General features: G+C 36.9%; 1 protein-coding gene across 1 annotated transcript; it reads right to left on the bottom strand.

Annotated features, from left to right (window-relative positions):
* Window positions 1-2,991: 2,991 nt before the first annotated feature.
* On the bottom strand, window positions 2,992-25,264 carry HDAC2 (histone deacetylase 2). Its single transcript, XM_085217447.1, has 14 exons — window positions 25,099-25,264; window positions 17,960-18,072; window positions 17,368-17,485; window positions 16,396-16,470; window positions 15,951-16,089; window positions 13,397-13,538; window positions 10,057-10,149; window positions 9,848-9,956; window positions 8,301-8,441; window positions 6,595-6,703; window positions 5,007-5,137; window positions 4,381-4,536; window positions 3,566-3,623; window positions 2,992-3,368 (listed from the first exon to the last, which is right to left on the bottom strand). Exons 1-14 carry the CDS (start codon window positions 25,148-25,150, stop codon window positions 3,338-3,340), a joined length of 1,467 nt encoding a protein of 488 aa, XP_085073573.1. The 5' UTR covers window positions 25,151-25,264; the 3' UTR covers window positions 2,992-3,337.
* Window positions 25,265-25,555: the final 291 nt, after the last annotated feature.

Here is a 25,555-nt window from a genome sequence, read left to right as displayed (position 1 = left end):
ACCCACAGCCTTTTTTTTTTTTTTTTTCTTCTTTTTCTTCTGGCAGCAGTCATGGAAAACGCTAGGCCAAGTTTCTAACCTAGGAAGTTGTTCTTTAATTCTGTCTGCTGTTATCCAGCTTTGACATCCAGTTTTGCCATCTATCTACAAATAAGTGCCATTTCAAAAAGATACTGTCTTCTCTAAGGCAGACTGAAATGCATTAAACACTAAATTGAGGTACTGGCTATGGTAGATAACCACTATTTAAATAAGATATAATTATCTGTGCCAGTCACATACTTTCAGAGATGAGAGAATACTACAACAGGTAACTACCACAAATTACTAGAATTTAAAAAGGCAGTAACTATTAAGTAGAACTATTTTTGTTGCCATGTTCTGAATAGTATCTGATTATATTTGTTTATACATATGTCTATGTATAACGCAGTTCCTTTTACAGATTATTTAAATCCCACTAGAAATTTGGCTAAAAAGAGTTGCCTCAGAATACTAGCACACATGCAAACAGAAGTTGTCAGTTCTAGGCTCAGAGCAACGAAAATTCTGAATTCTCATTCAGATTTGCTTTAAGCACATTCACAAATTAATTCTCAGAATATTACTTAAAGGATGGAAAGATGCAAATACATAAAATGTATTTTCAGTGGGGCTTCCAAATATATAAATGCAAAGCTGTGAGAAAGGCAATGTTTTCATTTAAAAGTCCTACAAAAACAACAATCAGTGGAAATAATGCAGTTCAGTCCCATTGATATTCATTCACATTTATAATGCTGTATTGCTTATTTCCTCGTCCAACAGCAATCTCTTTCTAGTCTGTACACAGACCTACAAGCATTTCAAAGAACAATTTGAATAGCTACTATTTTCACTCAACAAGAAAGTAGTTGCTTATGTTAAAATAAAGACCAAAATGCCTGAGTTCTGGAAATTCTCTCAAGTATTCTGAACTCTTGCTAATATAACTTCTTATGAAGTAAAAACAATATCAAATGCTTTGTAAGATCCTTTGTAAAATGAAGAGAGCAGTAATACAATAAATACTAGAAAAAAAAAGTAATAAAAAAACTTCAGAACTGATAACCAGCATGAATATCAAAATAGATCTATTCTTATTCTTCCAGAGTTTTGGAAATTGGATGGTGAATGTCACCATTTGGAATAAGCAAAAATGATTTATTGAATGTTTAAAGCTAAAAGCAAGTTGCACTTGAATTATATGTCAGTCCTTCAAGGACAAGGGAAAAAAGCAAAACTTTTCTCCTCTAGACTTAAACACTGAGCATAACGTAACTGGTTATGTCACATTATGGCACATGAGACATTCATTCTGCACAATTTATAGAAGGGTTAGCAACAGCTTCTTTTCAGAAGGGGAAAAATAAATTAAAACGCTTACATTTGGAGAATTCATACAGTTAATTCAAGGTACGTTGTTGAAGTAGCGAGGCTTCATAAAGACAAAGGTATATACTTTATTATTACACCTGCCTTTAATAGGAAGAGATATTCCTCAGGACTCAGAAGGATTTAGTAGCATCCAGCACTCCTATTAGCACTGTAATTTCTCATAAACAATGCAGGATGAGGCAAAGAATTTTTTTTTTTTTTTTTTTGAGTTAGTTGAGGGTTCCAATCACATGTATTCTTGGGTTTCATTCATATCTTAACGTCATTAGATTTCATTGCTTTGTATTGAAGTGATCCAAAGTTAGAAATCTGGCCTTTTCAATACCATTATCTGAGAAATAGTTTTTCGATATACTTGTAACAGCGGCAGACTACAGGTCACTTGGACTAAAGCCCTATAACAGATACAAAAAAAGTTTATATCAGCTTCAAAAAAAAAAAAAAAAAACAACCCACCACCTTAAGACACATATATAATACAAACATATCTGTTACTTTCCGTTCTGTAATGTGAAAACTTAAAATTCGGAGTGCTGAACTCCTTGCAAATATCAGTGGGAACTTAGAGGAATGCTTATGGCATCATTTATCACTTCTCACCTCTTTGGTACAAACCCGTGACCTTCCTATAGTCCCTGAAATCTAACTTTTATCCTTTGCTCTAGAAAGTTAGCAGGCATTAGATGCACGCAGGAGACCACAGATGCTCACAAATGTACCCAAACCCCCAGTCTTGGTCCTTGTGTTTGTACTCCACTGTCCTCAAAGAAAACAAAGAATCAGCATTTTATCTCTTTGATACATTAAAAAAAAAAAAAATCTTCTCTCCTTAAACATTGCATTTCACTCCACTAATTAACACATATTTAACTTCAATTACCAACAGGATCAGCAGTTAATTCACAAACTACTTGAAATTAACAGCAATACTGAAAACGTCAGCTTTCAATGCTCTGCAAGCTTGAAAACAAAGACTGCAGAAGATGGAGAGGAGGAAAAAAAAAAAGGAACAAGAATGCTCAGGTTTCTGTGTTTCAGTTCAGGCAACAGAATGAACTAAGCAATCAACAAAGAAAAAAGTAAACAATTTTCTTTTTAAAACAGGGACATTTTACAATGCTTATAGCTATTAAAAAAAAAAATCAGGACAGATTATTATTTACAGCCAAACCTTTACTTCTTATCTTGTATATTTTGAAAGAGGACCACATAGAAATTTAATTTACAGCAAATGAGCCAGTCTGGGGAGTAGATTCTGATGGTGGGAAAGATTCTTGGACACTACAAGGCATTTTGCTGTTGAGTTTTAAAATTCTGTACCAAAATGCAAGTTCATACAACCATATTATTCAAATATCTCTTCCCCCATTTATTCAACTTGTTCAAATCTCATGTACTCACATTTGTTGTCACTCTTGGCAGCAGCCACTGAAGTACATGAAACAGCACAGTTCAACTTGAATATTCACCAGCTGTCTATCTAAATCTATCAGCTACTCACAGATAAATGCAAATCTGTTCGACTTATATGGAGCTTTGTCTTTTTAGTTCAATGATGGACAGAAGACAACCAAGTACAATTTTTTTTTTTTTAATAAAGATAAAATTACAAAAAAGGTAAAATCAGCTCAGGAAAGGCAAATTACTTTAATAGATCAGTTTAGACATTTAACATAACTCACATCCATTTTAAATACTATTACATAAAGCATGGTGAAGAAAGGAATTTCTGCCTCATAATTAGAAAACTCACAATACAACTTGCCAAAAACCAGAACAAAGCCGTTTGAAAATAAATACGGTCCATGCCAAATAGTACAAAAATGAAATCAGCAGTCTTTCTCAATATGAAAACTTCTTCCTTCAGGTATTCTCCAATTCTAGCATTATGTTCTGCAATTGATGTGAGGCTATCTTTTGTTCAAGGATTGCTGAGCTGTTCTGATTTTGCTCTGTACAAAAGCAAAAATAAACTGTTAAGATGCATGATTTTTTTAGATTAACCATTTCAGAAATGCAGTGTTGAGTTAGTACTGTTCTAAGTCTTAAATCTTTAGTATTATGAGGGATCAGTACAGAAATCAATACTTAAGAATACTTTTAAGTTACTAAATGCTCTTCAGTAAGGTGACTTTAATTAATTGCTTACCCTTTGGTGTCTGCCTTTTCACCACTGTTGTCCTTGGATTTATCCTCCTCCTTAACATCTAAAAATAAAAATTACGTGGTTTGAAATATATGAAGAGATGCAAGTGAACTTTAGAAGGAAAAAGATCGGGAACAGCTATACTTCATAGATACAATTGCAGCTAAGAGAAACAGCTTTAGGGAAAGAAAAAAGTAACCTTGCTCATTGACATATAGTGTTAAATGTATCCATCCTGTGGAGTTACCTGGGTATGGCACCAAGAGATTCAAATTGAGTCAGGCATAGTTTCTCTCGACTGGCAAAACAGTGTTCGTTAGTTTTGACACCTGCATTTTCCCCAAAGCTTCATGGGGTTCAGTCTCATAGTCTTATGCTACAGTCTTTTACTGGAAAAGTCCAAAAATTCTTTGAAGTATACTATTCCTAGAAACCTATCAAGCTTCAGTTTCAGAAGAAAACTAGCAGCCTCACTCCATCAAAGCAAAAAGGAACAAATTATTTGCGTAACATACTTAAAGATATATATTTTTCTAACCCTAACAAACCCCTGGCTTTTAAAGCTTCGAGTCAGGGGAGAAACAACACTAATCTTATCCTTCAAATTCGTACGGAAATACTATTTCAGGATGAATAGCAGCATCTTAAAATCAATGGTGAAGCTGATTAAACTTTAAAATTGATTTTTAAGATATGATAAAAAAAACCAACCACCTTTTCAGTAGTGAAATAACTGTTGACAGAGAATGTATCCTTCTTCCAGCAGGACAGATGTCTGTTGCTCTAAAAAGTAGGATAAAATAACGATAGAATCCTACCTGCTTTTTTGTCCTCTGTCTCTTTTTTGTCTTCTTCTATCCTAGCTTTCTTTGCTCCTTTCTTGTGATCTGCAACATTTCGCCGTCCACCTTCCCCTTCATCTTCAGAGTCTGAAAACTCTTCATCACAGGCAATGCGCTTATCAGATGCTCGAACTAGGATGCAGAGTTATGAAATGAAACAAAAAAGGTTAGAATACAGACTGACTACATAGACGTAAGAACAACTACTAAATTAAGAGCTAGTAAAAATATACTATGAATCAGAGAGACAATTTACTTTCAGAAACACTTATTTCATTACTGTTTTTATGAATAGCAAGTCAGAAGCTAAGTCCTTCCATTGCAACTCATCTAAGGCTTCTGGAGCATATTAAAATAAACTGCAACAACTCGCTCCATAAGATTCAAGTACTCTCGAGCAGTTCTTGAAACTCCTTTACAGATTAATCTTTGGGCACATATGCCATTTTAATAATCACAGAACTGGTAGACCAATGGCAAAAATTCTTAACTTGGGAAACGAGTTCTCCAACTGCCAATTTTCCAGTATCACATTTCTAAGACTGAGGTTCTGAATAGTTAAAACTAGGATGACTCTACTTGGACTTTATAGTGTTTCTTACTTGAAATGCGTTTGTCTGGATCTTCTCCATCCTCATCTCCACTATCTTCATGAACAGCATCTTCAGGAATGGCCTGCATCTGTACACCAGGTGCATGAGGTAACATGCGCAAGTTCTCAAATAAGCGTTGCCTGTAAGTAATATAAAGTTACTACTTCACAGAAGTAGCATTTCCTTGGATTTTGTATTTAATTCTGTAAATACTGCACGCAAAGTTAACTTGCTTTTCTTTAAGAAAGTTTTCAGAAAGTTTTCCATCCCCAGCAGATCACTAGTATTCACAGCCTATTTTGCTATCACATTCTTCTAAATTTTAAACTTATACTGTTTAAAACTAACTTCAATCTTCAGTTCTCCACTAGGTCAGTAGGTGTTCTTCCCACTTGGGCTGACCCCGGTGACAACATTACTCTATTTAATAGACAAGAGTATCAGGCTGGATAATAAACTAGTCTCTGAAAAAAAGCGTGACAAAAAAGACACTTAAAGCATGACTACTCCCATGCTGTGTGCAGCAACAAGATTGGGATCAAAAGCAATCCATTTGGATGAGATTGCTTACTGGCCATTTAAGTGAGAGTAGACAGACATTCTTGTCCAAGCTAACTGATTTGATAGATCCCACACTCCATAGGGCCACATGCAGGAACAAGGACAAATAACGTGAGACTCAAAATTACTGATCCAAAGAAGTTTGAGTGAAGTGTTGGCAGGTTATAAGCACCACCATTTGTGACAACTGTCTCAGTATCCCTCTAAACAATTCAAAGTGTGAATGGCAACTGAGGTTGTATGAGATCCTTACAGTCTCTTTTCCTGTTTCTATTACATGACCTTCTTCTAAATCCAAATTAGGAACAAATCATTGTAAACAATGAGTACTTCAGGTTAACCAATTATCTCTTATTAGATGAGTACAGATTTGATTATTCGTAAGTATTATTCCATTTCTGAAGCACAACAGTAGTTTGCAAACAAACCTTCATGATGCAAGTAGGTATAAACTGAACTAAGAAGCAGCAAAGCCTAGGAACACTATCTCTATAGCTTGTCAAAAGTACCTCACAAATCTTGTGGACTTGTCAAACTACAGTGTCTCAATTTCTTGCACGCATATCACTATCTTTGCACAGTTTCTGATGTCTACTCATGTGATTTGTTTTTATTTTTATTTTTAAGGCTGACAGCTACAAAGAATGACAATCAATTTGTATTTAGACAAGGGAGTTGAGAATTTGGAAGCCTAATAATCAGTGCACACCACAGCTTCTTTCCTGATAGGATAAACTTCGCACAAAATCAAAATAGCAAGCCAAATACAACAGTAATCTCTTTAATTGCTGGAAGAAGTGAAAAAAAATCTAAATTGAGTCTTAAGCTTTCATATTTAAGTAGTCAGCACTTCCTAAGCATAGAAACTGTTGTAGGCACAGACTTTTTAATTAAAAGTTCATCTTCTCATAAAAGGGAAAAAACGTCATTTCTATTCAGTACTTTTTCAGTGTGTAATAGGGAAACTTGTGCAAAAATTAAACTTCTGGAAAAAAACTCATACACATACTTGGCAAATAAGGTAAGCACTACTTACTTGATCTTTTCCATATATTCTGGTGTATTCTGATTAGTCATATTTGATGGACTAATATGGAGTTTGAAGTCTGGTCCGAAATACTCAAAGTAATCATTGTATGGTAATTCTATAAAACAGAACAGAAAAGACAACTGTGACCCAATGGTGATTTCAATCATTTTAAATACAAAACACAAAAAGTATTACCCAAATCTTTGTGTTTTTCTCTAAGTTATTCAATACATTAAGTTAAACATTTTTTCTTTGCACAACACAATACAAAAAGAATGAAATAAAGTTCTACTTTAATCACGTTAGAACACATGCTGACACAATGCCTAAGTAACAAATCTGATAATTAAAAATGCTAATTCTGGAGATGAGGTATGATTAACTGATGATTATTTATAGCTACTTCCAAGTTACCTTATGTGTGCCAGTCAGAATATTCCTCCAGTAAAACACATGATGGGTACAAAGGCTGCTCCAAAAGTAATGTTTCCTGTTTTATGATGTTGATCCATGACATCAGAGGCAGATGCTAACGGTAGCATAGTGGAAGTTGAACCTTCCCACCAACATTGTTATAGTTTGTTGCCATCTGACAGATGGCAGCAGAGGGGCAGTCTGACAGAATGGCATCTGACATGGAAGTGCAGATGAAACGATGAAACAAAGGTGTGGAAGTGAATTTCTCCATGCAGAAAAAATAGCACAAACTGACATTCACTGATGCTCTTGCTGAGCATTTATGGAGACCAAACAACTGATGTGAGCAAAGTGAGGTGGTAGGTAGCATGTTTCAGCAGCGGTGACACAGACAGTGGATAATCTCTGCTGATGCTCACTTTTAAGTGTGGTATTCAGGCTCTTATACATCACTGGTAAAAATGCAAAGCTCAGGGTGACTATGTTGAAAAATAGTGTTTTGTAGCTAAGAGTTTGCTGTATCAAATAGTATTATTGTTCTTTTTATATCTGTTGTAGTTTCCATAGCAGTAAGAGAGATTACTTTTGGAGTGACCTATGTATATCAAAATGTTATCAGTAAAACTGCAGTCCAACATGAAAGCCAATGGCTGATGCAACAAGACAGTTCAAACACCAACTTCATAGAAAAGCTTTCCAAAAATATGTCCAGAAACATACTTGGCCAGAATTACAGGGAGTGCAGGATAGATGGAGATATTCCTCAAATAAATGACTTCACTATTCAAGTATTTAAAAAAAGCTAACTATTGCTCTTTTCACTCTAAAAGCTTTAAGAGTTTGCATAACCAAAACTGAGACAAATGGAAGAGATGATGTTGATATGGACACTTTTAGGTCAAAGATATAATGAAGAAATATTTAAGTTTTATTGGGCAAAATGCGTACTTGTATACTCAACCTTTTCTCATGAACACTATATCTGCAGTACCCACTCTACACAGGTCTGTGCTGTCATAATCAAAACACTGTCAAACATATGATAAAATATATACTAAGCAATTTGGTAATTTAAAGCAGTGATTAAAGCATAAGCAAGCCCTAAACCTGTAACGTTTGTTTTGTGTATAAGCTACTGAAAAGTTATCTCCTAAGCCTTAACAATAGCTTTCTGTATAGCTCATTCTAAACTGGCACACTGCAGCACTTGGTAAATATTACCATAACTATCCTTTCACTTTAACATTCCCATGATTATTTCTTGATAAGGTATTAATTTGTGGATTGATATTTACCATTAGGAATTTCACAATCTAAGGCAACAGCAGTTTCATACGTCCAGCATCGAGCAACGTTGCGAATAGTATATCCACCTCCTCCTAACATCAGCAATGGCAAGTTGAAGGTCTTTACAACTTCCACACATTTTGCATGACCTGTCACAAACAAAAATATTTGACAATATATACAAAATGCCTATTAAAGAGAAAAATGTGATTTGCATATATTCCTATACACTTAGAGTTCATTATAAGAGATACTTATCAAGTAAGAATTGAATTGGTTCAAGTAAAACAGAACTGTCACCCTCTACAACTAAGCACAATCTCACAAGTCAAGATTTACAGGTAAGAAGCATGTAAAACACCAAATATTAGCCACCCCAGTTTTCAGAGACTTTGCATGACGGTCTCTTATTACTGCAGTTCTGAAATGCTCTTAGAATGAGCATTTTGTATTTTGCATTGATATTTGCTATGAAAAGACAGTGACAAATCTAGGGATAATTTCTCAGTTAAACACAAAGTGGGAAGAAAAAAAAAAAGTAAATCAGTACTTGGTCCTCTCTACTTCTAAATTTGAACCTGTATGAAAGGTTGCTAAGTCTTGCTTACAGAGTGAACTGGTGCCAAGACAGTACACAGTCCAGGTAGATACAGCATACTGAAAGGCATCTGTAGGAGGCAGCAGCTCTCTTGGTTTCCAAGATATGTAAGATGAAAAAAAATCTGATCTGTATGGGCAACTGAAGGAGCTTTGCCACCTGGTGCAAATCAAGAAAAGAACCCTGAAACACTGCAGACCCAACAGATACTATACTGTTGCCTACAAAACTCTAATTGCCTCATTAAGAAAACACAAAAATAAACCCCAGAAAAATCAATGATTCAAATAGACCGGATTCAAGGTTTATCAACAGTTCAACATACATTTAACATTTTATAAATATTAGTATTAACCATTTAAGTTATGTTGTTTGCTAAATTAACCTCTCATCTCAATTCTAAGAACCATCCTTTTGGGTAAAAACCAGTGAATTCTACAAAGTTTATTAAAAGCAAATGCTACCATGAGGCTCAGTACAAAAAACAACAGCATAAACATAACAATGCAATCAGTATTCTAATTTCAGTAATACCTATTTTATGCCCAACAAGATGTTTGATGTTTAGGAGTCCTACTAAGAGACCTGCTAGTTTTGTTAGTTGCCCATCACAGTAAGTGTTGCAGTAGGACTACTGCTGTCATCCTGTCATTGTAGGACATTGCTTTAAAGCTACAGAAAAGCCTGTACATAGAAGAAAGGGAATCAGTTGAGTGGCTAGGAAGAACATGGGAAACCAGAGTTCTTAACTTTTTTAGATGGATAGAAAGAGACAACTTCTGGGTTTCCTTTGGTCATTTCTGTATAATAAAGAAAGAGGTGATTAATCGTGGTAATGAACAAAATCTCTCCAACTCAGTCCTCATCTCACAATTTTGTTGGAAAATAACACAACAGGTAGAAGATTCTCTTGAGTAAAAAGTTACAGAGAGCAAACAGAAACACTTTTCTGCTTACCTTTAACAGTAAGATTAAAGCACCCCAACCTATCACCAGACAATGAATCTGCTCCACACTGTAATACTACAGCACTGGGCTGGTACATCTCCATTACTTTTGATATAATCTATAATCAATATAAAAAATCCAGTTGTTAATTCACATTACAAAAACAAAACCACAAAATGAAAAAAACATAATACCAAAGAGTTCAGAAAAACACTCACTGGCTTGAATATCTGTCCATATGATTCATCATCTATACCATCCCTCATTGGAAAGTTGACAGCATAGTATTTGCCTTTTCCAGCACCAATGTCCTGCAAGTAAAGATGGAAAGCATTCTTACTCTTGTAATAATACACAATGGTATCATGGAAAAAAAGAACTTTATACGACTACATAGAGCTATTTTGAATCACTGTTGATGTCACGAGGGGAAAAAGAGGCGAAATACTGTATTTAATTCTGATTTTCCATTTTGAGCTGTAATAATTGTATGCCAACAACACTTGCACGAAGTACATGTGATTTTTTTTTAATTGAAAAACATAAGATTAAAAGACGACATATAACCAATCAATTTGGCCCAGCAAAAACTGCTGAGCAAAAGCAAAGGGAACTGAAAGCAAGGTAAGATGCACAATACATAAGACTTTTATTTGAGAGGGTGTTTAAAACTGTATTCTCTGGTCCAAACATAGGATAGTGCACTTGTTGAATAGAAAGGAGAAAGAAACTGAAGCCAGTTACAGGATGCCTTCAAGAAATACTTTCTAATCTAAGAAAAACAAAATAAAACCCAACCAAACTAAACTCAGGCAGATTATTCTCAGTTTCATCAGTTGACAATTCAGGAACTACACAAACCTATTTAAATGGCATTCCTGGACAACATACGTATTAGAAGTCTTGATAAACAAATAATAATAAATAAACGTTGAGTGAATCAACTCTGGATTCTTCCATTGATTATCAGCTTAATACCTAAAGATACTCACATGCCACACATTCCTATTTTCTCCCTTTAGCTCATCACCAAACAAGACAGAAACTGATCCAGTTTGCAAACTGCAGTTCTCTGCCATTAATCAAGGTGCAGTGGGGAAGACAATAAGATATAACATAATCAGTTTGGCTATAAACTATCATCAAATAACAATATGCAGTAAGAGGCCCTACACCCCTGAAAAACTCCAAGTCCCTAGCAGGATGACCCAGCAACACTAAACTTATCAACTGAAAGTGTTGAAATAGTCAGGGATATTTTTCCTCTTCCTGAAAAATGCATTTTTCACAGCATACTGAACAGCAACGTACCCTTTTCAGTAGCCACCTTTTATTGTTGTTCGATGGCCCAGTGCAGCAGATCCTCTTCCAGCAGATTATAAGAGTTCACAGCATTGCAAGCAACACTGAAAACCCCTGCTAAACACGTCTCTGATTTGAAGCATGTCAGTAATCCAAAATTAGATCTAGGCTTTCAGAAGCCAATTTTTCCTAAAGTGATAGTACCTTGCTTTTCAGATATAAAAGAAATTAAGTCCATCTTATTCTAAAAGACAGAAAGCTAAATATCTATTCATTTCTCTAAAATAAAAAAGGTGAATACAGCTGAACAAGAATGGAAGAATGCAACCTGTCTGTAAATGAGATACATTGGTGGTTCTACAATCGCAGAAATATGAATTCTTGCATAATTTGTTTTTACATCAAATAACTATAAACAGATCAGCAAAATAGGCCAAGCAGAAATTACTAAAACAAGCCTGTGCAGAAACCACTGACAACAAGGTTAAGATTTGGTTATTAAAGTTGATGTAAATAGCCAAAAGAAAATCAAGTTGAGCAGAAACAAGCAACAGAATAATGGTTTCCAAAAATCGTTTTCCAAAACAAATTAGTTACTTAGCTCAATTAGCTTTGCAAACTCTAGAGATAAGAAAAAGTTGCTGCATTTTTTTCCTTGATAGGAGGGTGGCATATGCAGTTAGCTGTAATGAAGCCTGCTTAAGTCTGTATGCAGACAATGCTCATTTCAAAAATACTATCTAGCAGCATAGAACAAGTTATAATGCCTAAGGTACTATTCGTCACTGACACTGTGCTAAAAATCCCAATAATATACAATATTATTTTTTTCAAATGTATCTTTTAATTCTTTGTCCTGGGTGTGGTGAGGTGAAAAATCCACAAACTCCTCTGTCAATAGGAAGTACTGCTTCTAAGACAAAGATATCTAATCCTCCAAAAAAGAAAAAAAAAAAAAAAAAAGAGAAAAGAAAATCTAGCCAATTTCAGCAACAAAAGCTAGTCATTATAAAAATCCTGATCTGCGCTATGTTTTTGTTTAAAGCACCACCACCACCTTGTGGCCAGTCGAGTTAAATCACATGCATAAAAAAACGACACCAAATCTGATTTCCTAAATCAACTTAGAAAGCAGTTTAACAAAATTTAAGAAAAACAATCAGCTCCAAAAAACAAATTGAAATGAATACTCTCAGCACCCCACTGACTTAATCCTCAGCTTTGATTTACTGCTTTGTCCACTGTGTATCATCACACAGTGCAAAATACACATTCTAGAAGCGTTACTGTAAACACAAGTATCTGTATCACTCGAATCAGTGTAAAGATAAAGTTAATACCTTCTGAACACAACACTTTCTGCTTTTTAGTAGTTTTTATTAGTTTTCCAATATAACAACTGCATGTAGAAACTAAAGTAACAAAGTTGCTAACAAGGAATTGATTTATCCTTGGAGTGCTGTCATAAAGAGAGGCTGAATGCAAGAGTATCAAGTGAAGAATATATTAATATCTGAAATCATGTTTCAAGTTGCAAAGTGGAACAACTTCCTGTTCTGATGAGATAGAGTCTAACAAAAGGAATGACTTAACTTACTTAAAAAAAAAAAATCTTAAGAGCCAGGCAAATTACTTGTCACTCAGCTTTGCTAGAGATTTACCAGCAACTTAAATAATAATGCTTCACAGTCTATTCCCCTCTGCAAGTTAGATGTTAGATGCTGGTAAATCATCTGTGGAGCATGCTGAAGTTTTTCAGCAGTGAGCAGCATTAAAATTCAAAATGTACCTTATTAACATAAGAAATAATAAAAAAATGAACCAACTGTCTTACTAACCAAACCTAGCCCAGTACAGTTGCATGTGAAACACTGTGACTACTTAAACTACTGCATAAATTTATTTTAAGATTTGAATTAAGATTTGAAGCCCTGTGATGTCCAAAGAGCTACTTTCCTCTGTATGTGCAGAACTGAAATGTAGAGACTGTAATTACAAGTGTACCACACTGCTCAGACAATTTATCCAGAAGTCAAAGAGATGGTTTAACTTATCTAGAAGTAAGCAATTTGCTTCCCAATATCCTGTATTTCTTCCTAAGGTTCCTCAACAACTATTACTTCAGACTAACATGGTACACTTTCAGAAAATGTGTATTTTTGTGGAATATAATTGTGATAACAGTACTAAAATAGTATCCACAAGGAAGTGCATAAGAGGGAATTTATCGCAATGAAATTTCATGCTCAATCTTACCCTAAGGTCCCCTGTGCCTGGAAAATATTCACCATACTTATGGAATGATACTGTCATGACACGATCTGTGGTATAAAATGCTTCTTCAACACCATCACCATGATGGATATCAATATCAATATACAACACTCTTTGGTGATACCTAGAAAGAAAAAATCACACACGAGAAATCACAATCTTCTGTTATGTTCATATCAATACCTACCACAGAAAAATATAAATAAATCCCAGATTATAATAAAGTTTATAATTCTGAAGTTACTGTAACTCTCAGAATTATTAGTACAGTTTGGATAATTGTGAAAATAAGCTCATCTTTAAGTGATTTTTATTATGCAACACATTCAATATTTAACTGAGCTGTCCTAGTCAGTAGTAATTTTACCTTTTAATCCTATTCACACCATCTTCTGCTGTCCAGATCCTTAGAATTTACCCCTTTTGTGGTACACTTTTGTCTTTCTCAATAATTGCCAATAATTGCAATAAAACACCTTGTGTTTGCTTTTCAAGAATTTTTGAAGAATCAGTGCCAGGAGCAAGGATAATCCATATTCCAGCCCACGAAAAAACAATATTTTAATATTTTTCATCAACTTTCCTTTTTGACCTCTGCAAGGACTGAAAATATAAGCATGTTCTTGTTTCCAACTGTACTGCACTTATCATTAACATACAACCACGATATGGCTTAATAGTTCTTTAATAGTGCAAGTTTCAGATCATTTTATTTGAGAGGGATAAAGAAAGTTGCTTCACAGCAAGAGCACTGAAAACAACAGTAAACAACACTAAACATACCTTAAATCCCGTGCCGCTGAGTAAAGAATAAAGTCTATCAACATCAGAAGACATTTTCACTAAACTTTTCACAGTGCTATAGATTACAGAGCAGCCATAGTTTCACGTGTTCTAAGATTTTTCTCTTAACAAGATACCAAGCAGAACAGTTTTTTATGATGACATAACCCATATCTATTTGGAAGGTTACTTCCTTCACATACAAGTAAAGATTTAAAAAATAATACTCAAAACTGGACCACAGAAAAATCATACTGCTTTTGTTAGACTGCAGAGACACAATCATAAAATCATAGAATAGTTTTGGCTGGAAGAGACCACCTAGTTACCACCTCTGTGGGCAGGGACACCTTCCAACAGATCAGGCTGTCTAAAGCCCCATCAAACCCTGCCTTGAACACTTCCATCTGTGGAGCATTCACAGCCTCTATGAGCAACCTCTTCTAGTGCCTTACCACCTCCATAGTAAATAATTCCTTCCTAACATCTAATCTAAATCTACCATTTTAACACAAACCTGTAACTCCTTGTCCTATCACTATACTCACTGATAAAGAATTCTCCTCCAGCCACCTTTTAGGTACTGGACAGCCTCCAAAAGGTCTCCCCTGAGGCTACTCTTCTGTAAAATGAAGAACCTGAACTCGCTCAGCTTCTCCTTGTATCCTCAATATATGCATATTAAAATGAACGTTTTAATATGAAATATCTGTGCCATTAGCAACTTCTTCCATTTTTTAAATCAGTTCCTGATTACAGCTGCTTCCCTCTACCACCCGCCACCAGCAGATTCAGCTGCTCCACCTCCAAGCAGTCAAATGCCAAGAATAAGAATATTTTTTGTAAAAAAATGAGCCTTATGCTATTAGAAGGGATAGAGTCCCATTAAATATTATAACTGATATTAATGATTAGAATTTTTATTGATGCACTGTTGCTTGAAGGTAATTTTGCAATCACTTCTACATTACTTCCCTCATCATTTTTTATTCTACAACCAAAGCAGCACAGCTGTTACTTCATTGTTTTCTTAACAGCCACGTTAACTCGCGTAACAACCCAAGAAATCTCAGTGTATGATTTTCCTTAGCATTCCTGTTTACTAGCAACGCTTGAAAGACAGAAAATAAAAGGGCATACTGAGAGATCAAAAAGGTCTATGACTGAGAACAAAACACCTAAGGCTTAAGTGCCCAAAAGGTCAGGCCATCTTGACTGCTATTCTGTCTCCATGAGTAGCAACAGGAGACAACATTTACAGGGAGAAAGCAAACCTATACATTTTTTGAAATCTGTTACCCGCCATCTACAATTACAGCATATGATATTTTAAAGGGTGCATCACTTTTTGGTTCTTTAACTTCCATTTACAGATCTCTTGCCCAAGATAATGTCTAATTTGTTTTTTTGTTTGTTTGTTTGTTTTAATCTATTGTCATCCTCTGCTTCATTCAAGCTCATGTATTAGTGAGATCTAGAAGTTCGCTATTCTTGTGCGGAAAAAGTACTTTAAGAACGTGTTTTAAACCTATCTCCTAATAATTATTTTTTCCACCTTGTCTGCATTTTAGCTTAGACTTCTTGCTGAAGCCAAATTGGACAGAGTTGGGAGTTCTCGTCATCAAGAAATTGTACAAGTTCAGCAACGAAAACTGACAAAAAATTACAATTACAATCCATACCTTCAAATATTAAAACATCAAAAAGTTTGACACCTTAAATAATTTTTATCTTTTTCCATCATAAAACTTACTTCAGTAATTCAAGGATGGCAAGCACAATATCATTGACGTAACAAAAACCAGATGCCTCTGACTTCTTAGCATGGTGAAGTCCTCCAGCCCAATTAACAGCCATGTCTGTCTGCTGTCTGTTCAATTTTACCGCCCCAGCTGTAAAAAGACACGCACAAAATTGAAAGGAAATGCAGTCAGAAACTTCTGAAGGTCTTGAAATTTGTTATAGGAAACAGTATCTCATTTTTAAGTCATTAAATCTCATACTTGATCCAGATCTCATCCCTTACCCATACTGACATACAACTTGTCAAATATGAGGTAGATAAAGTAACTGTTAATCTCTGTGTTCCTACGCAAAACAAACTTGTATTTGCTTCAGATTCTACATTATCAAGGGTTTATGTTGCCAACATAAACATAATAAAGCTACAAAATATCTGGCAAACAACCTATACTTACCAACAGAGCCTCCAGTTGATAGCTGACAAAACTCAAACAGGCCATCAAATACAGGACAATCCTCTCCAACATTAACTGTGCAAGAAACACATTATTTTTCAAAAATACAATTCCAATAGCATTAGTATAGGCAAGGGTAGCACATAAAAATGTAGAATTCATTTCGCATTTCAACTACTTTCCCCCCCCTCCCCTTTTCTGTCAGGCCTAATTTTGAACACCGAATCAAATATAAAGTTTGCCCCAACTCCTAACAATCAAACTCAACTGTGGGTATGGTTTTTACCATTTAAAATGACTCCAAACTGGTTTTTGCATGTTTTTTTCTTTGTTTCTATAGAAAGCTTTGTCTCATTAATAAGTTAGATTTGTCTGTTTTAGAACAAGTGTTAACACTGTATTAATAAATGTGCAACTTCTTGGAAAAAACATCGAGAATAAGGCACTGTAAAGAGTTACAAACACATATTATATATTGGTAGAGCTGTGTGAAACTCTATTTTTAACAGTAATTTGAACTTCTAAAATCTGAAAAACTACTTAACGGAAAACGTGAAAAGTGAGTAACGTACAATTTTTACCTTCTCTCTCCAACAGGAGAGTCAACTCCATCTCTTAACCTTTACACATTTTAGTATTTTACTTTTCTTCTTTAAGCCAATCTTTTATTCTTCAGAAAGATTTTGCATTAGAAGGTATTTCTAAGACAGTTTTGCAAACGCTCACAACTAATGTTTAACCCAGTGCATTAAGTCTACAGAAAGTATTATTTTGCATCCAGCAGACATTCTGCATGCAAGTCCTTTGGTAAGCTTCAAGAATATTTCTTTGAACATAGCTGCTTTTAATAGAAAGACTCAAAATTAATGTAGCTACTATTCATAACATCACACTGCTGAATATTTAGGTTTAAATAACACAACCAATAAAGCACACATATGAACACAGAATTTACCTAATATTGACACTTACATCTTTGCATTTGCTTGCTGTACTCAGACATATTGTCAGGCCTTATTGATCTGAGAAATTTGATGTATTCATCACTATGGTACTTGGTCATTTCCTCAGCAGTAGCTTTGTGGGGTCGCTGATAACAAGAGTAAGTTATGGAAATAATTAGAGCACTGCTGCAAAACCAGTTAACAATTAACTAAAACAGCTTAAAAGAAATCTAAGCTACTCCAAAGGGAGAATAGCGAAACTACTACTTGTGCTGTTTTACATGAAGCAAGGATTACTCTGCTAGTTTGCTCCCACTAAATTCATTATGTACTAATCTCACCCCACATAATAATAAAAATACCATCAAAGTCTCTACTGGTGTTGCTTCTTACCTCTTCCAGAAAGGGACAGCAATCTGTAAACCTTACCAGGATTAAGTAAGAGATCTTTTTAAAATTGTAAGTAAGAGAGCACTGAATACAGTAAGTATTTTCTATTTCTACTCCCACTTTTCCCTGTTTATCTGTATAAGAATACTTGAAGCCAACTTACAATACGTCAGTGGACAGTCTACTGCTTATCCTCACACTTCAGTAAACATTCCATTGCTTATACTCACGTAAATTTCCATTTTTCTGTACAAGCCATAATTTAGGAGCAAGTTGTGCGTCATTCGGATCCTATGGGGTTTCATTGGATGCCCTTGTCCATAGTAATAGTTTCCAATATCACCTGTCAATATTACAGAAATGAACTGACATTACAAAACAAGTTTTTGTTGCTACTTAGGAGAATCACTCCCAAAAGACAAGTAAATATGATGATTCCAAAAAGAGATATGAACAAACTACTCTTTCAAATGGACCACAAGGAAAACAAATAGCCCATAAAAGCTTAAGCAGACGGCAAAAAAAGACCAGAACTAAGACCTTTACTACAAGCCAACAGTAGTGGGGGAACAAAAATGCCTAGAGTGGTTTCAAGTCATGAATTAACAAGACAATGGGATGGAACTGGAAAACTGAATAACAGGAAACAAAATTGGAATTATGAAGGGAGCAGAAACCACCACTGTCAGTGACATTATACCACAACAGAGGCTGTAGTAAAACCTACCATTTTCTAAGAACTGATTTTAAGTAGATACTTCCTTACTCTGCCCTTCATAGCTAATCCTAAAAGTTACACTTCAGAAGTTAGCTTCAAACCCACTGCTGTAATCACATCCACAAACATTTCCAAACCACCTGCTGCTAGGGATCCAATCCACAGTAGATTAACAGTCTTGTAACCCAGATGAACCCTACTCTTGTCAAATTGGATAGTGACTAGACACATGGTTACTATAACATATTGATCACTTCTTTCCAAGAAGAAAGAATGGCTACTGTCACCAGCCAGAAAGTTTTCTTCTTGCCTGGACCGCATGAGAACACACCTCTCTGCCCCAAATGCAGATGTTCCCAAGAAACAAACCATTCTGAATAGAATTTATGTTCCACATGTTTTGGGAGACATGGACAAGCCTAATCATATATTCAGTTGTCAAGGGCTTTCACATTGTCAGTTATTTGCAATAGCTCTTCTTTCCTTCTGAGGAAATTCCTTGGTAGTATTACTGATTTTACTTTCTTCTTGAAAATTTTCACTTTTCTTTCACGTTTCTCAACAATTTTTCACTAAATTTTTCCAGCCTACAGGAAAAGAAATAACATTGTTTTCAAAACATAATTTCACATATTTTAGTAGAAAAGGGTAAGAAGTAGCACTGCTACAAAGCAGCTGTAGTTTTACTTCTTCAACATGAGCTTTAAGTCACCGGGAAGGGAAAACATCAGCCTCCAATAGCATCACCAAGTACCAAGAAGAGCAAGCACTATAGTAAGATTAGAAATATCAAAGGATTCTAAAAATCCAACTTTCAGCTTTTGAAGTAATAGGGTAAATAAGGACACTTCACAAAATAGATATGGCCTAATGTATTGTGACATAAAGCTATCTATGTAGGTTGCTCCTAAAGTAACGCCCCCTATTTCTACCTAAAATACAACAGATACAAAGAGCACAATAACACTACTTGATAGAGCAAATTCTCAGCTACAAAACACTTTTTCAAACACAGTCACCACCATTAGCTAAATCGCGTAGATGAGCTGATTCAGACACTCTGCATTTCATGGTGTGACAGCTGTACACGACTGGAATGCAGCTTGTCTTTCTTTCATGTCAATGGTGCCACTGTTGAGACACATCACCTACCACCTCGCTGTGCTCACAGCTATTGTTTGGTCCCCATAAATGTTCAGCAAACATCAGTGTATGTCAGTGGGTGCCATTTTTTCCACATGGAGGAATTCAATGACACACCTCTGCTTCCATGTCACACTGGACTGCCATGTCAGACGCCATTCTGTCAGACTGCCCCTCTGCTGCCATCTGTCACATGGCAACAACATGTAACTGAATACTGGTGGGAATGTTCAACCTCTTCTATCAACATCCATCTCTGTTATTGTGGACTAACATAATAGAATAGAAGCTATTATTTCTGGAGCAGCCATAACAGAAAAGAACTGTTCAACATCTTTCTCTTCAATGTCTTTCTCTTCATCAACTCATATCAATGGGAAAAACACTATTATTTAAGAACTTCAAAGGATTTTACTCATTCCTAACTTTAGTAAGTAAATGGTAACTAGCACATCATTTAATAAGAGGTAGAGTCTAGCTGATACTGCAACCCTATACTGTTTTCACAGGCAGGCCAAGAACAAAAGGTATTAAAAAGAGAGGACAGCACCCCTATACCTCCCACCAAAACATCTCCTAACATCGTGCAAAACAATACGTTCTACATTTGCTTTTAGCAAAGAGCTTCAAGAACTCTTTGAAACTAACTACTACAAGAACCACCTTTTACTAACCCCACCTTGTTTTTACCAAGTTAATCTTACAGGTTCAAAAAACTTCAAGCTAACAAGATCTTAAGACTTTTGAAGTTCTGAAGACAATAATTCCATCATAATAGCTTTAAATAACATGGTGCTTTTGAGAAAATTTCGCCCCCAAATGCATTTGTGATGTAATGAGTTTTTACTTTTTTTTTTTTATGTACATTTAAATTTTTAATTACACAACACACAGTGATTATCACCAACGTTTTACTCAAAATGTTAATGTACAAGGAAGCAGACTAGAAATTATTGATATAATGGAAAAGGTAAGACTTGTTCTTTTATCTTACATAAAAGAAAGGACAGTGTTAACATGCTTCCTGAGTATATTTGGGATGTATCTCTCGATAAAAGCATCATTTAAACATCCAAAATCAAATATCACCTGAACACCATACATCACAGAATATGCTTAAAAATGAATAAAAGTCAATCACTAAATATATTTAAAAAATTAAAAGCTATGATTAATGGTTTTGATACAAGGTAGAACTTGAAAAGATTCAGCAAGCTGGCAAATTTCATGAATGCTTAAGTGAGAGAAGACCTGCTAGTGAACAGCTAGTGGAAGCATATTGATGCTTTTGTATTAAAAGTCAGCTGTAATGACTAACAATAGATCTCAATATCACACACCTCAGTGACAAGCAATACTATTTGCATCTTTCAAGTCTTGCATCATCAACACAAAGAGGGTTTTGGCATTACCCTCATGAAAAAATATTGAAACACGTGGACAAGAAGTCCATTAAGTTTCAAGGCATTTCTGTGATGTATATGTTGGCAGGAATAGGGAAGGAAGAAGTATGCAAGAGGTTCCATTTTTGGCACTGGCATCTTGATTTTTAGCCTGTTAACACCATTTTGGAAACATTATCCCATGTAAGGCTGCTTAGAAATGTCTTCTTCTCCTTTACCCCATGAAGGAGCACTACCTCCACATATTCTGAACCTTTCTCTCTTCCTTTTTTTTTAAAAAAAAAAAACAAAACAAACACACCACAGCCTTACTGGAGTACTCAGAGAGAGAAAAGCAAAGATGAGAGCATATATATATACACATACATGAGAGGTGGATACAGTAGAGCTGAGTACAAAGACAACTACTGCAGACTACACAAGAGTGCTTGATGCCAAAGTTGTCAAAACCAGAGCAAAAGGCATACAGAAGTGTTATAAGTGCTATAAGCATAATTTCTAATCACTCACCAGTGAGGGTGCACATGGAAAGTGCAAAAGAAAACATAACTGAATCATGAAGTAGAGGAAAAAAATGTGAAGTAGCATATGCAGAAAGTAGGGAAATCTATTTTGTCCACAGAAAAGCTTCAAAGACCATTCTATACCAATAACATTATCAGCTAAATGGCTTGTACCAACAAATGACCGAAAACCTACCTGAAAATTACATATACTGCCATGCCCTGGGTTCAAATATGCTAATATACTAATAACCTGTCAATTCATCAAATGAAGACAAATCCACATGATTCCTTTGTTGAATGTGACACACCTCTCTATCAGGGGCTTCAGCAAGGTCTGCAGATGTTCAGTATTCTATAACAGAGAGATACAAGAGGCTACATGCTTGAAAGGTACTTCAGTTACATTTGAGAGATTCCCAACAGGCTGTGAAAAGTAGCTAAGCCCAGAGAAGTATGCTAAGACCATCTTCTCCAAGAGTTTTAGAGAAACAAGACAAGTAAATCAACTAATTTCAAAAGGTCTAAGCAGAATGAAGGAGGATGCAATATATGACATTTGGACATTGTTTTATCCTGTAACTGGCATATAAAAATTTTTTATGCACACAGATCATACCTCTGCTCATTTTAAGCATAGCTAGCATAAAATCACAAGATATTTCATAAGTGCTGTAAGTACAGAAGCACAACCACAATAGAAACCACAAAAAAAAAAATCTTACTAGTGGTACTTACATTTGGATTGGCTTTCTGCAACATGAACAGACAAAATCATGCAAAGACAAATCTAGAAAATAATCATTGTTGCCTGATGAGTCCAACAAAGATATTTAAATAGACTTTAAACTCCTGTATCTATGGACTTCAGGGTTTTTGTTTATTTTTTCCCCTCTTGTTCTAGTTTTTAAAATTAAGCTGGAAAAGTTCTGCTTTTTGAACCTTCAGCATAGGTTGGCCACCACTGCAGTTCTAGAAGCCACAGTTCAAAGCATCACTTCTGTAAAACACTCTTCAGTTAAAGTCTGCAGATACACGAGTTAATCTTGAAGTACTAACATACTTAAACAGCATCTGAGTATACTAATATGCTGCACTACTAATACACGTTTAGTCTCACCTCTATGGGTGGAACCACTCACATTTTATGCAGATCCCTGGAATTTCTCATGAAGGTAAAGCCTTTTGGAAATACACATTAAATTGTGCAAGAAATGCAATCTAAACAATACTGTTACCGCACTGGCTTAGAACAAATACAATCACTAACTATATCCATGTCAGCTGCTGCGTGATTCCTTAGAACTGTGTTCTGTTGTACAGGATACAGAGCTGGAGAGACCATCTGGGTCCTGTCCTCATTGCTGTGGGCAATGCATACCTGTTTTGAAATAGGTTGTTGAGGTACCCATGCTACAAACTGCAAAGTGGAAGTATCTAACACTTTCTAACAATAAACTATAGAAAAATGAAATCAAGCTCCTATCTACCACAAGTTTATTGGTTGTGGGTACTGATAATTATCAATACATGTTAATAGCAACACACTAATCAAGACTTGGTAAGTGACAGGCTAATTTGAAAAAGAAACTTGAGATGACAACCATACTGATTACCACAAAGAATATGTAGGAGTCTACTGCACCTCAAAGAACATGCACATACGCTTCTAATGCTTTTCAACACTTTTTGGTGCATACTCTCAAAGAAACTGAGTGAAAGCCTTTGTGGAAGGACAAATATGGCAAAAAATGGTCATTTTTGCAGTTATGACATCCTTAGAAATACTGTGCCTCTTTGCACTTTTTGGTTTGGGGTTATTTAAGGCTTCAAGTACCCCTCAAGTTTAATTCAAGATTTTGCTGGTATAAGATGTTACAAAATAGTAAAAATTATCAGATGAACCACAAATTAGCATTGGAAGCATTCACCACACAGGTATTAACTCTAAAAGCTCTTCTAACAACTCTACTTTCAAAAGAAGTGTAAAACAACTGTTCAACAATAAAAATTAAAAAGGATAGCCAAAACATTCCAACGCCTTTTATTTCTTTTAGAGGGAAAGCGTGTAATAACAGATACTCTGTTAGCTGCATATAGTTGTAGGCTACTGATTTAAGCAAGATATTAGCTCCAGCTGCTAGCAAGTCACCATTATCCTGCTATCACAAAACTTCTCCCTTCCCCACTTTCTCCCACCTCTTTCCTTAGTATGGATTTTGGGCTGTTTACAGAGCTGACACTAACTAGTACCAAGTCCAGGAATCAGCAAAATTGAAGATATTTATGCCTATCAAATGACAACCACCTGGCTCTTAAAAAAAAATACAATGAAAAAAATCCAAACTCAAAGATGCAAACATTTGCAAGCAGAATGCTTCTAACCTATTCTTCGGCATTCCCTTCAACACAGCAGAAATTGATTCTTCTTGCCAAGAAAAAGTAAGATCCGAGTCTCACCAAAACTATCCCTAACAGGGGCCTCCCTTCTCCTTTAGGCTGAACAAAGAACCAGAGCCAGCAACAAAGAGAAGGGGGCGGCAACCACACTGCTTCCATCGGTGTAGTGCAAGCCCAAGGCAGGCCCCATTTCTGCCATTTCCCAAGAATGGCAGCCTTGCTACAGTAACAGCCACTTTGGATATCTTCGTGGGTTTGGCAATTGCTCTTCGTTCCCAAAATGGTGAGACCTCCAAAGCGCTGGGATACAACAGCCTCGGTCTCACAAGAGCCTGATACACCGATTTCAAGAAACGGTTAAAAGAGGAGACAATTCTAGAAATGGAATCTTTTAAGTACTCTGACCACCGAGTTTACATCCATTGTACAAAAAGGGGAGGGGAAGTAAAAGCAAAGTAAAACAAATGCAAACTCAACAGAACATAAGGAAAAGTTCTCTCTGCAGCAGCCAGAGCAAACCACGAACAAGCTGCCGCAGATATCGGAACCTAAATGCGAGGCTTGCATACTTTCCGAAGCTGCCAGGCGGCTCCATCACGCACACGAACGTGCAAACTCGGCAGGCCAGCGAGCAACTCGGTTTTCAGCACTCGGTACTGGGCACCCCGGCACGCTGTGCCCCGCAAGGCCGCGCCCCGCCGCTGCCGGCTGGCCGGGGAGACCCGCACTTCCCCGCTGTAACCCAGACGAGGCCCGGGCCGCAGGAACATCCAGGTGCCGAACCCACACACGGCCCCGGCTCTTTCTTTTCTTTTTTTTTTTAAACTTTTTTTTTTTTTTTTTTTTTTTGTAGGGGAGGAGTCAGAGTCGGCAGCGCCTTCACGTTTAGCGGATGAAGGGGAGTGTCCCAACTTTTCTCCTTTTTCATTTTTCTCTTGGGGAGGTGGGGGGGAGGGGGAGTAACAATAAACCCAGCGCTCAGCGGGGGATCGCTCGGGCCCCGCAGCTCCCGCCCCATCCCCCTCCGTTCCTCTCCTTGTCCCGTCCCGCCGGCCCCGCGGCGGAGCCCAGCAGGGCCGCAGGTGGATGGCGGCCGGGACCCCGCGCCTACGCGGGGCAGGGGGCGGCCGCAATGGCGAGGAGGCCGCGCCGCGCAGCGGTAACGGCGCTCTCCCCTCACACGCGCCCCGAACCTCGCTCACCATCGTAGTAGTAGCAGACTTTCTTCTTGCCGCCGCCCTGACTGTACGCCATAGGGCCGTCGCGCCGGGGACGAGTCGGGGCAGGGGGAGGAGGGAACGGGAGGCCGAGGCGAGACCGAGCCGGCACCGAGGGAGGAGGGAGGGGGCGGGAGGAGGCGGGCGCGAGAGAGCGGGAACTCGCGAAGCCGGGCCTCGGGGAGAGCTGGGGGAGCGGGCCACGCCCAACCCGCCACAGGCGGGGGAGGTGGCGAGAGGAGGTACCGGACAACGCGGCTGCGGCTAAACATAGTCTCTCCTTCGCTTGTCCCGTGCTGTATCGCTTCGCCTCACACTCACTCCGAATAGGAGACAGCAGGGAGGCCTAGCCAGCGGACCGCCAGACGAAACACGCTCCACACACACCCCCGCACAGTGGTACGGCCCACCGGCGGGAGGGAGCGGGCCTCGCCACTCGCCC

This window comes from Meleagris gallopavo, chromosome 2 (assembly GCF_905368555.1).
Source record: "Meleagris gallopavo chromosome 2, MGAL_WU_HG_1.1, whole genome shotgun sequence".
In the NCBI taxonomy this organism is placed as follows: Eukaryota; Metazoa; Chordata; class Aves; order Galliformes; family Phasianidae; genus Meleagris; species Meleagris gallopavo.
The sequence above is the reverse complement of the archived record's forward strand: the minus strand, read 5'-3'. Positions and strand labels throughout refer to the sequence as shown.

Coding starts and splice junctions, on each gene's coding strand:
- HDAC2 (XM_085217447.1), bottom strand. CDS start 25,150: ATGGCGTACAGTCAGGGCGGCGGCAAGAAGAAAGTCTGCTACTACTAC. Junction 6,704..8,300: donor AGATTGTGAAATTCCTAATG/GTAAATATCAAT, acceptor TCTGTTTTATAG/AATTACCATACAATGATTAC. Junction 5,138..6,594: donor GAATATATGGAAAAGATCAA/GTAAGTAGTGCT, acceptor TATTACTTACAG/GCAACGCTTATTTGAGAACT.